General features: G+C 44.2%; 1 protein-coding gene across 2 annotated transcripts in view; it reads right to left on the bottom strand.

Moving 5' to 3' along the window:
* Positions 1-14,978, bottom strand: part of LOC148891025 (nuclear receptor coactivator 2-like) — a 33,043-nt gene that overhangs the window by 9,280 nt on the left and 8,785 nt on the right. For both annotated transcript variants that reach the window (XM_089008295.1, XM_089008294.1), the window contains exons 2-14: positions 14,044-14,160; positions 12,804-12,976; positions 10,601-10,704; positions 9,885-10,062; positions 8,337-8,558; positions 6,940-7,041; positions 5,648-5,788; positions 5,423-5,570; positions 3,849-4,890; positions 2,699-2,942; positions 2,395-2,535; positions 752-928; positions 458-563 (exon numbers count right to left, since the gene is read on the bottom strand). In XM_089008295.1, the coding sequence (XP_088864421.1) occupies positions 458-563; positions 752-928; positions 2,395-2,535; positions 2,699-2,942; positions 3,849-4,890; positions 5,423-5,570; positions 5,648-5,788; positions 6,940-7,041; positions 8,337-8,558; positions 9,885-10,062; positions 10,601-10,704; positions 12,804-12,976; positions 14,044-14,141 (2,876 nt within the window). In that variant the 5' untranslated portion in view covers positions 14,142-14,160. The remainder of the gene's footprint in view (positions 1-457; positions 564-751; positions 929-2,394; positions 2,536-2,698; positions 2,943-3,848; positions 4,891-5,422; positions 5,571-5,647; positions 5,789-6,939; positions 7,042-8,336; positions 8,559-9,884; positions 10,063-10,600; positions 10,705-12,803; positions 12,977-14,043; positions 14,161-14,978) is intronic.

Raw genomic sequence — 14,978 nt, 5'->3', positions numbered from 1 at the left:
AACGGTCCCAGGGAATAGAAGAGGTTGAAAAACTTCTGTTGATTTAGATGAACGAAAAGCCGCTAGCAGGGGACAGTGTGCGTGAGGGTATTATCGCCGAGAACGCACGGCAACTTCACTCGGATATCATCAAGAGGCAACTACATCAACGACCATCACAAAGGTCAATAAAACGACTTGATTATACAGTACAGCTTATTTCTTTAATTACAATACATTACACAAAATATACCTTATTTTATGTATAATAAATGTGCTAGTTTTAAGGCTTATTTAGTAGAACATTATGTTTTATGGGGAGCTAGGAACGGATTATTCTGATTTTAATGGTTTCCTATGGGAAATTAATATTTGGAAGACACACTTTCCGGGAACCAATTACATTCGTAAGCTGAGGTATCACTGTACTTCACTTCAAGTCAGATCAAGGTTTTGAACCCTCACCCCTCACACAAACCTATTTTGGCTTCCATAGTGATCCATCATCATCCTGTCAGGCCACGGGGCCGTCTGATTGGGGGGAGCGTGCTGCTGTGGGTAGGGCGGGTTTGGAATCTCCATCTCTGATTGGACGAAAGAAGAATGTACAGTATGTATGATTACGTGATGAGGTCATTGAGTTATTGATATATTCTTGGTATAAAAAATAAATAAAAATATCTAAATAAAAATATCTAAACATACCTATATACCCAATCAAAACTGACGATTTGGTTGAAGTACTACAATTGTAGTTTACGGCAATACTTACCGCCGGCCATCATCTGCATGCCCACCACCGATCGGGGCGGGGCACCCCTGGCAGGTGCGGCGCCATTCATGTCGGAGAGCATACGAACACCCTGGGCCATGGATGAGGTCGGAGGGCAACCCGCCGACCCCCAGCCGGGCGGCATGGAAGCCACCGTTGATCCGCTGGACAACATGGCTGACAAGGATGAAACAAAAGGCGATTTTTTACTTCCTGCTTTACCGCACAATGTTCAAACCCAAATTTCAAACATTATACTGTACTGCTTATTTAAAAACCCTAATTTTGAAACCAAAACATTAGCTTGAAATCGTATAGTTGTTGTGGAAAACCCTAACGTTTGAATCCATAACTCAGACTTGATTATATTTCTCCTGTTTTTTTTTACTATGATGTCATTGCCATTTGAATTGTTCATATGTAAAAGGGGCGGGGTCGAAATTCAATTTTTGTAGAGCACAGGTGTCAAAGTGAAGGCCCGGGGGCCAAATCTGGCCCGCCACATCATTTTATTTGGCCCGCAAAAGCAAATCAAACGTGTAAAATTCCATGCTCATCTATCGAGCTACCTAGCAATCGAGCTAGCAAGGGAGCGAGCTAACTAGCTATCTATTCAGCTACCTGGCTAATACCGTACATCACAGGTGTCAAAGTCAAGGCCCGCGGGCAAAAATCTGGCCCGCCTCATAATTTTATTTGGCCGGCGAGACCAAAATCAAACTTGTGAAATTCCTTGCTCATCTATCAAGCTAGCTAGCAATCAAGTAAGCAAGGGAAGCTAGCTAGGGAGCGAGCTAGCTAGGGAGCGACTAAGCTAGCTTTCTTTCTATCCAACTAGCTGGCTAATCCCTTATATCACAGGTGTCAAAGTCAAAGCCCGGGGGCCAAAATCAAACATTTTAAAAATCATATTGAGAATGATTTTGTAAATTATGGTCGATTAAAAAAAATAATACACGTGTGAAACAAAGACTCCATAATGCACTGGTGTCAAAGTCAAAGCCCGATTGAGCTAGCTACGTAGCGATTGAGCTAGATAGCGTGCTCATTCGCTAGCTAAGGAACGAGCTAGCTAGCAATTGAGTTAGCTAGCAAATGAACGAGCTAGCTAGCCAGAGAGTTAGCTAGCGAGTGAAGCAAATTTATGAAATTCCATGCTCAACTGTCGAGCGAGCCAGCTAGCAAGTTAGCTCACAATCAAGGTAGTTCAGGAAGGAGCTATCAAGCTCTCTTTCTATTCAGCTAGCTGGCTAATCCCTTACATCACAGGTGTCCAAATCAAGGCCCGGGGGCCAAAATCTGGCCCGCCACATCATTTTATTCGGACCTCGAAATTAAATAAAACTTGCAAAATTCCATGCTCAACTATCGAGCTTGCTAGCTAGCGAGTTATCTCGTGATCGATGTCGCTCCGGATCGAGCTAGCTAGCTAGCTAGCGAGTTAGCTCACGATCGATGTAGCTCGGGAGCGAGCTAGCAAGCTCTCTTTCTATTCAGCTAGCTAGCTAGTGAGTGAGCTCACGATCAATGTAGCTCAGGATCGAGCTAGCTAGCTATCCAGTTAGCTCGCGATCGATGTAGCTCGGGAGCGAGCTAGCAAGCAGTCTTTCTATTCAGCTAGCTGGCTAGCTTTCCCATCATACCTTGCTGTTGCAGCATAGCGTAAGGCTTGTTGCTGTTGCCGTTCCTGTGCTGCGCGGACATCGACCGGCCGGCGAGGCCATCTTGCGATAAGCTCCTGCCAAGCAGCGCCGTTCGAGCTGACTGTCCTGGCCTGGCGCCACCTACAGGAAGCGCAAGGAATTGCAAGTTGAAGTGACAAGAAGGTCACGTTTGAATGCGCTAATACACATTTCAAAACAAAGACAAGCAATGTTGTTAAACTTGGTTTAAAAGTCCGATTTTAAAACCCGATCCCTCATTGGAAACCCGAACATCGGCACGTACCCGCAGGGAAGGCCGAATGTTGGGGTGATGGGCTACTGTGGTCCCCGTGGTTGGTGTCCATCATCTGCAGGATGTCACCCATGACGCTCTGCTTGTCGGCGGGGAAGCCGGCGGTCGCCGCCGTGGAGGGAGAGGAAGAGGAGGCCGCACTTCCTCGGGACAGTTGGCGAGAGAATAACTGGTGATGATGATGATGATGGGCGCCGCCCTGCAGGTCATCCAGAAGATCTTCCAACTCGCTGGTCTGAAAGGAGAACGTTCATACACGATTTCATTTGGATTTTTTGAAAGCAAGATGAAAACCCAAACAAGGGCTTAAAATCTAAAAACAGAAACTAGTTAAGTTTGGAAACCTTATTTTAAAAGCCCAAACACAGACTTACCGAGACAAAATTATGGGTCACATAATAAATATATGGCTGCCGCTGCTCACCCGCACAAAAAAATCACGTCACTGTAAAATGTCCTTGAGAGTTTTGAAAGGCGCTTAGAAATTAAATGTATTATTATTATATTATTAATATCAGTATATTATTATTTGTATGTTATTAGTATATTGTTATTATTACTCTCATCATTATTGTTATCGTTATTGTTATCATCATTATTATTATTATTATTATTATGGTTGTTACGATGATTATAATTATGGTTATTATGATTATTATGATTACTACCCGCCTAGCTATTTAGCTGGCTAACTAGCTAGCTAAGTAGCTGGCTATCTATTAGCTATCTAGCTGGCTAGCTAGCTTGCTACCTTGCTGGCTAAGCATTTGGCGCATGTGGCTGCCGCTGCTCACCCACAGAAAAACTGATCCTGTGACTGTAAAGTGACCTTGAGAGTTTTGAAAGGCGCTTATAAATGAAATGTATTATTATTATTATTAATTATTATTATTATTACTGGCTGGCTCGCTAGCTATCAAGCTGGCTATCTATTAGTTATAAAGCTACCTAGCTAGCTGTCTATCTATTAGCTAGCTAGCTTTATATCTATTTGATTTACTTCCGGGTTGAGTGAAAATGTTAGAAATAGGGTCTGGAGGTTGTGGTCGTAAGTATGGGGTGGTCGTAAGTATGGGGTGGTCGTAAGTCAGATGTTACCTGTATTTACATCGGGGGTTTGAGGTGAAAGGAAAAAACCGACCTGTTCATTGACACTGAACGTCGGATCGTGTTTCTCCGTCTTGACGGCGGCCATTTTGTTCCCGTCAGCGCCCTCCATTTTGATGGCCTTTTCCAGGATTCCGTTGTCATCGCGGTCCAGCAGGTAGCGCAACAGCACATTGTCCTTTTTCTTCGGGCTCTCCGGTTCTTGTTTGACGCCCAATTCGGCGGCGCCGTCGTCAAGGCAGACGCCCGCCGACTCCGGCTCCTTGCCGGTGGCCTCGGCGGTTAGCTTGGCTAACTCCACCGGCGAACTGCTATTCTGAAGCAACCTGTGCAGTATTTTGTGCTTCTCCTTCAAGGAGGCCGAGTGGTTGGTGTGCGTCGCCCCCAAACAGGCTCCGACGCCCGCCGACTGCTCGTCCGCTAGCCCCCCGAGAGGGTCCGGGGCTTCTAGTTTGGTGGTGAGAAGCTGCAGGAGCTGCGTGTGGCCTTTGGCGCTCAGCGGGTGGTCCGGTTCCTCCGAGCTGTCCGGGTCCCGGTCCTGACACCGGTGCGACTCGCCATCCTGGTTTTGGGACGAGTCACCTAAAGTCCCCAGCAAATCGGCTTCCAGGCTATGGTGGTCTTTTTCCCGGGCGCTGGGGAGTGGGCTACCAAGCCCGTCGGGGGACTCGGAAGTCCCGTGAACCTGTCCGAAGGTCTGAAAGGCTCCGAGGGGGTTGAAACCGCGGTTGTTGGAGCTGCTGCAGATGGACCCGGGAGACTGCTGACCGCCACCGGGCGAGAAAGAACCGGGTTGGCGTTGGGGCGTACGGGGACTGCCGTTGCTGCTGCTCCCCACCATTCCGGGGCTGCGGTGATGGCGAGGGGACAAAATGGCCGTCGGACCCCCGGACGACACGCTGGGGCTTCCCTGGGCGGAGGGGCTGCTCACTTTGTGCGGCGTAGCGACTCGGCTTGTGAATGTGCACGAAGAAGCCGAAAAATGGCTGGCGCTAACGGCGGCGTCGGGCGAGCCGCCCGTTTGAGATACGCCGAGGTTTGTGGGCGTGTCCACGGGTAGGTTGCCCGTATTCTCCCTGGAGAACAACAAACAAGGGGGGCTTGGTTATATCTTAATAATAATCATCATAATACATTTCATTTCTACACGCGCCAGCGTTCACTCAACCCGGAAGCTAGCTAGCGAATAGCCAGTTAGTATCTAGCTATCTAGATAGCGAATAGATAGCTAGCTAGATAGCCAGCTAGTTGGTTAGCTAATAGACAGCAAATAAATAGCTAGCTAGATACCGTCCTACCTACTATCTACTACCTACCTACATACCTACCTACCTACCTACTACCTACCTGCTATCTATTAGCAAGCTATGAGTTACCTATGAGCTAGCTAGCTAACTTGCTATCTATTTGAGTTATGTGGCTGCCGTTGCTCACCCACAGAAAAAAACGTAACCGGGGACTGTAAAGTGACCTTGAGAGTTTTGAAAGGCGCTTACAAATGAAATGTATTATTATTAAAGGTACTCCACTCGATAACAAACCGCGTCTGCACTCAAAGAAAGCGGGGGTGACGAAAACTAGTCCGCCGTCCAGATAGAAGGCGTTTACCTCTGCAGGATGTGCAGAGACAAGTAGAGCTGCGGCTCGTTGGTGGCGGGCGAGCGGAACAGTTTGCTTTTGGTGTGCGCCGACACCAGCGTGCCGTCGGACAGCGAGAAGCGGTAGAGGGGGCTCAGCGCGTGGCCGTTCCTCAAGACTACGGGCGGAGAAGGACCACAGGTGAGCCCGCGACAAGAAACGACGGCACGGTAGGGCTGAAATTGCTCTCCTCACCGTCCTGCTGGTGTCTCTTGGCGAAGGAGACGTCGCCGTCGTTCTGCAGGTGGAACCTCTGGATGCAACGCCGCACCAGGTCCTCCCAGCCCGGTTTCATGGACGCCCGCAGGAGGCTGGTGTCCAGCGAGGTGATCTTACCTGCGGGAGGGGCCGGTTCGGGTTACAGATCACATCCGAGCTGGCAAAAACTGCATTTGTTTGTATCACCAACAACAAAAAAAAGAAACATCATCAGATTCAATAGCTAGCTAGATAGCATTCGATATAGATTTGACAGCAAGATAACTAGCTATATAGATAGATAGATTCAATAGCTAGCTAAATAGCATTCGATATAGTTTTGACAATCAGCTAGCAGAGCTAGATAGCTCGATAGATAGATTCAATAGCTAGCTAAATAGCATTCGATATAGATTTGACAGCAAGATAACTAGCTATATAGATAGATAGATTCAATAGCTAGCTAAATAGCATTCGATATAGATTTGACAGTAAGCTAGCTAGCTATATAGTTATAGATTTGATAGCTAGCTAGCTGGCTAGCTAGCTAGCTCTATAGATATAGATTTAACAGCTAGCTAGCTACATAGATATAGATTTGACAGCTAGATAGCTGGCGAGCTAGCTACATAGATATAGATTTGACAGCTAGATAGGTAGTGAGCTAGCGATATAGATATAGGTTTAACAGCTAGTTAGCTGGTTAGTTAGCATTAGATATAGATTTAAAAGCTAGCTAGCCAGATAGCCAGCATTGGATATAGATTGGACAGCCAGCTAGATATAGATATAGAATTAACAGCTAATTAGCTGGTTAGCTAGCATTAGATATAGATTTAAAAGCTAGTTAGCCAGATAGCCAGCATTAGATATAGATTGGACAGCTAGCTAGATATAGATATAGAATTAACAGCTAATTAGCTGGCTATATAGATATAGATTTGACAGCTAGCTAACTAGCTATATAGACATAGATTTGACAGCTAGCTAGCTAGCTATATAGATATAGATTTTACAGCTAGCTAGCTATGTAGATATAAATTTGACAGCTAGCTACCCAGACAGACAGACAGACAGATTCAAAAGCTAGCTATCTATCATGCTAGCTAGATAGATAAACCAAGCTACCGTTCGAACAGGGGTGTGTCGACTTTTTGTATCAACTCTATTTCAAGCTTCACATTATACCCTGCTGTGAGTTAATGATGCACAAACAAAAGTCCCAAAATGAGGGTGTGAAGTGATCGGCGGAATCTCCTCGCTTTGATGTGAGAATGCAAGCGCGTCACCTTGAAGGTCCTGCCGCGTGGTGAAGCTCTCGTACGACGACAAGGCCGTTCGCTCCTTCACCGGAACTCTTCGAGCCACGCAGATCAGACACGATTGCAAATCTGAAGATATAGATATAGATATAGATATAGATATAAGCATTAGACATAGATTTGACAGCTAGCTAGCTGTCTTGCTAGCATTAGATATAGATTTCACAGCTAGCTAGCTGACTAGCGAGCAATAGAGATATAGATTTGACAGCTAGCTAGCTAGATAGCTAGATTTAATAGCTCAATAGCTCGATAGATAGCTAGCTAGCTGAAGTTGCGCAAAGAGGAAAGTAAAACAAAGATTGGCTCCCTCAAGTGTGAGATCACCATTTCCGTGGTTCTACTGCCGTGATTGGGCAGCTAAGCTGGGTGAAGGTTTGGCATTTTCAAGCCACTGGCAAAAATGTCTATGTTCATGAAATAAAATAAAGAAAGAAATTTTAGATTCTATTTTAAGGTGATATCGCTCCAAAGGAGATGGCCATCAGATGTCGCGAATTAGCATGTCAAGAAAAAAAAAATGTCAGACTGTAATTTAGCTTTTCCCAAAGGACAAGCGGCGAGAAAACGAGGACACGGGATGAGAATGCCTGGCAAGACGTAAAAAGAAAAACAAGAAAATGACCAAAAAACCCCGAACGACAATTGAAAAAAAAAAAAAAAACACCTAATGTAAACATTAAAAAATTAAGATGAGTAAAATGACACGTTTTCTGGCCCAAACACATCATTTTACAAAATTGGGAAATTCCATGCTTATCTATAAAGCTAGCTAGTGAACGAGCTATCTAGCTAACTCTCTTTCTATTCAGCTAGCTTTTTTACATTTTACCTTTACATCACAGGTGTGAAAGTCAAGGCCCGGGGGCCAAATCTGGCCCGCCACATCATTTTATTCGGCCCGTGAAGGCAAATCAAACTAAAATTCCAAACCAAAATATCAGTTTCGAGTCATTTAGCCTCCGAGTCTCTATTCAACATTTTGAATGGATTTTGACTTACGACCATTTTGACTTACAACCGTTTGGTCGGAACGCAACTCGGTTGTAAGTCGGATGTTACCTGTCTTATTATATAAACCAATATGTATGTATTGCATTGTATTTTAAACAGCTGCCCTCATTTCAAGCTCAGATAACTCCAGACCCTTATAACTTAGGAATTAACACTTTTTATCTGATGAAAGAAGAGAGTGTAAGTTTTCTGACGCTGCATTGAATGTCTATGTAGTCCTAAAACTCAATATTTTGTGTGTCCTGGAATTGGAGTGACAATGCCAAAAACCCTGGCACTGGAGTGGGCACATTTTTGCACATCGTCTGGCAGTGAATGAGTTAATTCGGGATGCGTCACTTTGCGTTTACCTTCTCCCTCCTCCCTCATGGATTTGGGTTCGGAGACAGCGAAGCACTGCATGGTTTCGTACTTCTGCGGCGACGTTTCCTGTTGGTCATGCTCAGCCACTTGCCACGCGTCATCGGCGCCGTCCGAAGACGCCGCCAACGCCGCCGCCGCCGGTTTAACCAGCATGCGACAGGTGAACGTGTGACTGTTCCTGCTCGATGGGTCGCCGCCGTGGTGATTAACTGCACGTCAGGGACAAAAACAACAAATAAATAGAAAAAGGTTAGAATGGCTTTTTTTGGTTTTTAAATGGCCTTTTGGGGGGATATTTTTCAACCATTCATGGGGAGATTCACATTTGTTTTTATTTAGTTTGACACATTTTCAGAACATGATGGCAAAGGCTCGTTTGCTAGCTAGCTCAATCGCTCGCTAGCTAGCTTGCTCAATCGCTAGCTAGGTAGCTCGTTTATTTGATAGCTAGCTTGTACATTCGCTAGCTAGCTCATTCATTCATTCATTCGCTCACTAGCTTGTACGCTAGCTAGCTCAATCGCTAGCTCCTTCATTCACTAGCTAGCTCAATCGCTAGCTAGGTAGCTCGTTTATTTGATAGCTAGCTTGTACATTCGCTAGCTAGCTCATTCATTCATTCATTCGCTCACTAGCTTGTACGCTAGCTAGCTCAATCGCTAGCTCCTTCATTCACTAGCTAGCTCAATCGCTAGCTTGCTCAATCGCTAGCTAGGTAGCTCGTTTATTTGATAGCTAGCTTGTACATTCGCTAGCTAGCTCATTCATTCATTCGCTCGCTAGCTTGTACGCTAGCTAGCTCAATCGCTAGCTCCTTCATTCACTAGCTAGCTCAATCGCTAGCTAGCTCTTTCGTCCTTTCGCTCGCTAGCTTGTTCGTTCGTTCGTTCATTCGCTCGCTGGTTCGCTCGCTCATTCGCTGGCTCGTTCGCTCACTAGCTAATTCGCTCGCTCCTTCGCTCGCTAGCTCATTCGCTCGCTAGCTAGCTCGTTCGCTAGCTAGCTCAATCGATAGCTAGCTCAATCGCTAGCTACCTAACTCAATCAGGCCTTGACTTTGACACCTGTGCATTATGGACTCTGTTTCACACGTATTATTTTTCTTAATCGAGCATAATTTACAAAATTATTCTCAATATGATTTTTAACATTACAACATAATCATAAAATGATATCAATGGAGAAAATGACATGACAAATATATTTCCCAACATCACGCTTCGCTTGACATATTGCTAACTAAGACGGAGACCTGTGATGTGAGGGATTAGCCAGCTATCGGAATAGAAATACAGCAATCTAGCTAGCTCGTTTGCTAGCTATCTCGCTTTTTCGCTAGCAAGCTAGTTCAATCGCTAGCTAGCTCGCTCAATCGGGCCTTGACATGACAAATGCATTTCCCGACATGACTCAGTTAGCTTGACATATTGCTACTTTCCAATATGATTTTTTTGGTATCGACATTGTATTCATAATTATATATTTGTTTTACCTTGAAATATAACTTTATCAACACATATTTTACACACACCCACCGAGGCTTTTGGGCAGCAGGTTCTTGACAAATTCGGCGTGGTCGCCGACGTGCAGGATGCTGTAGACGCTGCTATTGATTAGCTCCTCCTGCTGGTACAGCAAATACTGACTGACGTTCTCCGACACAAACACCACGTTGCCTTCCATGTTGACCACGAAGAAGAAGCCGTCCAGAGCCTGTGCCACAACACACACACACACACACACACACACGCACGCAGGCACTCGTAATGAACTTTCCATAGAGGTACAGTGATTCCTCAACTTACAAACTTATAATACAATAGCACGTTTATTATACATAAAATAAGGTATATTGTTCGTATTTTTAAGGCTTATTTGGATTGGATTGGATTTGCCTTTATTAGTCTCACAGTGGAGAAATTTACATTTCACAGCATTTAGTTGGAAATTATATTTTATGGGGACCCGGGAACGGATTATTCTCATTTTAATGGTTTCCTATGGGAAATTATTTTTTGGGATACACACTTTGCGCCTTACACACACTTTCTGGGAACCAATTAAGTTTGTAAGATGAGGTATCACTATATTTATTTATACTTGGGTGCCATGTTGTACATCAGCACACACTTGTGACGCGCCGCAGTCACTTTATCTCCGACCAGAGCAGCAGCGCGAGTCCATTTTGGGACAGGACGCCAGCAAACGTTTCCCACCACCTAAGACAATCAGGGAGGGGGCGTGGCCTTACCTCCAACATCATAGGCCCCAGGGTGTCCTTGTCGATGACGCCGAGGCCGCTGGATGAGACGTCAGCCTTCTGGACTTCGTCCGCGTCAGCTACCGGAGTTTTTTCTGGACGGGGGGGACAAAAAAACAAGTGATAAGCGATTCAGATAATTAAAGAGATTTAAGGACAACCGACACCTCCGGACATGTTGCGTCCATAATTTGTATAATGTCTTCAAATGACTTCTATTGAGCGTATTTTACAAAGATTTCAGCGCATACAGCTATATTTTAAGACTCGCGCTGAATATAACGTCACTGAAGGAACGCCCCTGACCGAAAAAAGGACACATTGTAGCAGTCCTTCCATCACGTCAATGCATTTGGCTGTACTTTGTTTGGTCTGAAAAGTTTGTGTAGCACCAAAAAGAGGCAGAAGAGGGCGACAAAGCTCCGTGGAAGGAATTAATCATCGAGTGGAAACGGGCTGATTAATTCCTTCCACGGAGCTTTGTCGCCATTTTCTGCCTCTTTTTGGTGCTACATTTCCCGCCCCCAGATACCTCAAAATGGCACGGAATAAATTCTTTAATGGATTGCAAACATGTATGCTTTCCTCTTCAGAACTATTTGAATCATATTCATAACTGGATGAGTAACAAGAAAGCATCTTCTCCGAATCTGAAGCCATTGTTTTGATTCTAGAGCAAAGCAAAGACGTATTGGCGTGATGTCACGAACAAGGGGCGGGACCTTCTGAAACTGGCCACTTCCGGTTTCAAATACTTTTTAGTACTTTTTAGACACTTTAAGTCATTTTTATTGGTGTTTTGCATTTGACTAAAAATATCATACTGCGTGTTTTGGGTATTTTAGATGCTATCAAACGTTTTTCTGATGTCAGTTAAAACAAAAAGGTGATGTCGGTTGTCCTTTAAGGGGCAACAACACCACCAACTTGCTTCTCTACCTTCCATAGGCAACAGCGAGCAAAAGGAAAATGGCCTCCATTTCCCCCCGATTTTTCATTTGAATTGATGAAATGTTTTTTGGCACGGTCGACTGCGCCGCCGGGACGCTAAACCCGCCCGGCACGGCCACATGAGGCCACATATTTGGCATTCCTGGTGTGGGACAAGAGCGGCGTGAGCGCCCCTTTTTTTCTGGGTCATGAAAAAAAAAAAAAAAAAGGTCTTGAGGCGGCACCGTCGAACGGCAACCGAGTCACCTGAGGCTACGCTCACGTGACACAGAGGCAACGTTCGCTAGCCAAGTGAGAAATTACATTAGATTACATTAGATTGGATGAGACTTTATTTGTCTCACGAAGGACAAATTTACATTTCACAGCAGCAAAATCAAAATATTGGAGCTGCTGTAAAGGCAGCCACCCACGCGGCCGCCATCTTGAAGTTAAAAACTAAATTCAACTCGATCGGTAGCTGGCTAGCTTGTGAAACTCCATGCTCATCTATCGAGCTAGCTATCTGGATCACTAGCTAGCTAGATTCGCTAGCTAGCTAGATTGCTAGCTAGCTAGTTTGCTCGAACTTGTGAAAGTCCATGCTCATCTATTGAGCTGGCTAGCTTGATTGCTAGCTAGCGAGATCCCTAGCTAGCTAGTTTTCACGTACTTGTGAAATTCCATGCGCATGTATTGAGCTAGCTAGCTCATTTGCTAGCTAGATACATCGCTAGCTAGCTAGTTTGCGCTAAATTTGTGAAATTCCATGCTCATCTATCGGACTAGCTTGCTTGATCGCTAGCTAGCTCAAACGCTTGCGCGAACTTGTAGAATTCCATGCTCATCTATCAAGCTAGCTAGTTTGTTCGCTAGCTAGCTATACCGCTAGCTAGGTAGTTTGCTCAAATGTGTGAAATTCCATGCTCATCTATTGAGCTAGCGAGCTCGATTCCTAGCTAGCTCGCTAGCTAGGTAGTTTGCTCAAATTTGTGAAATTCCATGCTCATCTTTTGAGCTAGCGAGCTTGATTCATAGCTAGCTAGCTAGATCGCTAGCTAGCTCGATAGTTGAGCATGGAATTTATATGGTTTCCCCGAATTCAAAACAGCCCTCCAAAGGAAACTATCACTACAATGAAGTCATGAAGTGCTGCCTGCATCGGTGAAAACTCAGTCGTTCTGAATGTCACAAAGTCAGGAAAATGAAAATATCTGAGAAGTACATGATGAGAGGTGTACTTTAGACTTTAGCTTGTACTCACCGTGTTCTTTGATATGTCGAATCTGCTTGACGGTCTCCTTGAGGATGGCGCACTTGTCCGGCTTGACGTTGAGGTCGTCCATGTCGTTGATGTTGGCGAAGATCAGCTCGGCCAGTTCCTCGATGTACTTGTTCTCCTGTTCGCGGTTTCGACGTTCCGCGTTCCTTTTGGGGCTGCGGGACGCAAAGGAAAGTCATGTGCTATGGCGCCGGTGTCCAAGTCAAGACCCGAGGGCCAAATCTGGCCCTCTACATCATTTTTTTCCCTCCGCGAAAGCAAAGCAAACTTGTCAAATTCCATGCTCATCTCTCGAGCTCGCTCGCTAACCTGCTAGTTAATGAGCGAGCTCGCAATCTAGCTATCTCTCTTTCATTTCAGCTAGCTGGCTAATCCCTCAAATCATGGTACCAAAGTCAAGGCCCGGGGGCCAAGTCTGGTCCTCCACATCATTTTATTCGGCCCGCAACAGAAAATCCAAATTGTGAAATTTCCTGCTTATCCATCGAGCGAGCTAGCAAGATAGCTATCTCACTTTCTTTTAGCTATCTGGCTAGTCCCTCACATCACAGGTATCAAAGTTAAGGCCCAGGGGTCAAATCTGGCCTGCTACATCATTTTGTTCGGCCCGCAAAAGAAAATCCAACTTGTGAAATTTCACGCTCACTATCTCGCTTGCTAATTAGCGAGCGAGCAAGCGGGATAGCTAGCTCTCTTTCTCTTCAGCTAACTGGCTAATCCCTCACATCACAGGTGTCAAAGTCAAAACCCAGAGCTAGCTTGCTAGCTCGATAGATTAGCATGGAATTTCACAAGTTTAAGCAAACTAGCTAGCAAGCGATCTAGCTAGTAAGCGATCTAGCTAGCTATCTAGAGAGCTACATAGCTAGAGCGCTAGCTAGCTAGTGAGCTAGTGAGCTAGTTAGCGATCGAGCTACTTAGAAATCGAGCTACCTAGCTCGAAAGATGACCATGACCAGCTAGCAAGTTCGAGCAAGCTAGATCGCTATCGAGCTAGCTTGCTAGCGATCGTGTTTAGTTGATTTTTTTGGTTTTTGACTTCAAATCTGGCCCTCCACATCATTTTATTCGGCCAATGAAAGCAAATCAAGGATGTCAAATGCTTGCTAACGTCCCAAGCTAAATTTGAAATTGTCGTACGTAAACCACAATAACAGTCATGAATTTTGACTTCCAATTTGAAAAGTAAAAATCAAATGTGGAAAAAAAGAAATGTCTTCACCTGGGGCCGAGGACGTCTGAGGGGCAGTCCTTCCTCTTGAGGGATTCGGACCCCCTGGTGGGCTCGGGGGTGGCGTGCCCCCCACCGCCGCTACTCATCTTCAGAAGATTTCAGTGTCTGCCAGGAAGGAAGATGCCAAAGGAAGGAAAAACGCAATGGAAATGTAAGACTGGAAGTGTGGGACTAGAAGGTGTTAAATAATCCACAAGGTAAGCATAGCTGCAATGCTCAGAGTAGTAACAGATGATTTCAGCAATAGATTTTTATTCTATTAAAAAATTCATTTCAATTAATTCAGATGTAATATGCATTGAATATTGTTTTTCATATTAATAAACTCAGATTTATTTTCCTGCTTATATTTCATTTGCTTCAATTGGCGGGCAATAAGTTCAGGGTGCGCCCACGGATCAGATCATGGAAGGATAGATCATGATTTATTTTCAATGTACACAATGTATGCGTAAAATTCCACAAAAGTAAATTTGTCATTTATAAGTCCATTATTAATAATAATAATAATAATAATTATAATATATATATATATATATATATATATATATATATATATTAATAATAATAATAATAATAATAATAATAATAATAATACCTTTCAAAACTCTTAAGGACACTTTACAGTCACAGGTTATTTTTTCTGCAGGTGAGCAGCGGCAGCCACATGCGCCAGCGTTCACTCAACCCGGAAGTAACATAAATACAAATAAAACCAAGTAAATAAACTGTCGGAGAAATAATTAAATAAATAGTAAATACATAAATAAATACATAAAAAAAGAATGAAAATAAATGAATAAACAAATAAATAAATGGATACGATAAAGGAAAAATAAATTTAAATAAATAAATAAATGAATATTAAACTCATTAATTTTCGTGTTTATATTTTATTTGCTTAAATTAGCTGACGACAAGTT

The sequence above is a fragment of the Hippocampus bargibanti genome, linkage group LG11 (genome assembly GCF_051943395.1).
Source record: "Hippocampus bargibanti isolate YZ-2025 linkage group LG11, ASM5194339v1, whole genome shotgun sequence".
Taxonomy (NCBI): Eukaryota; Metazoa; Chordata; class Actinopteri; order Syngnathiformes; family Syngnathidae; genus Hippocampus; species Hippocampus bargibanti.
Note: the sequence above shows the minus strand (reverse complement) of the source record. Positions and strands in the feature narration are given on the sequence as shown.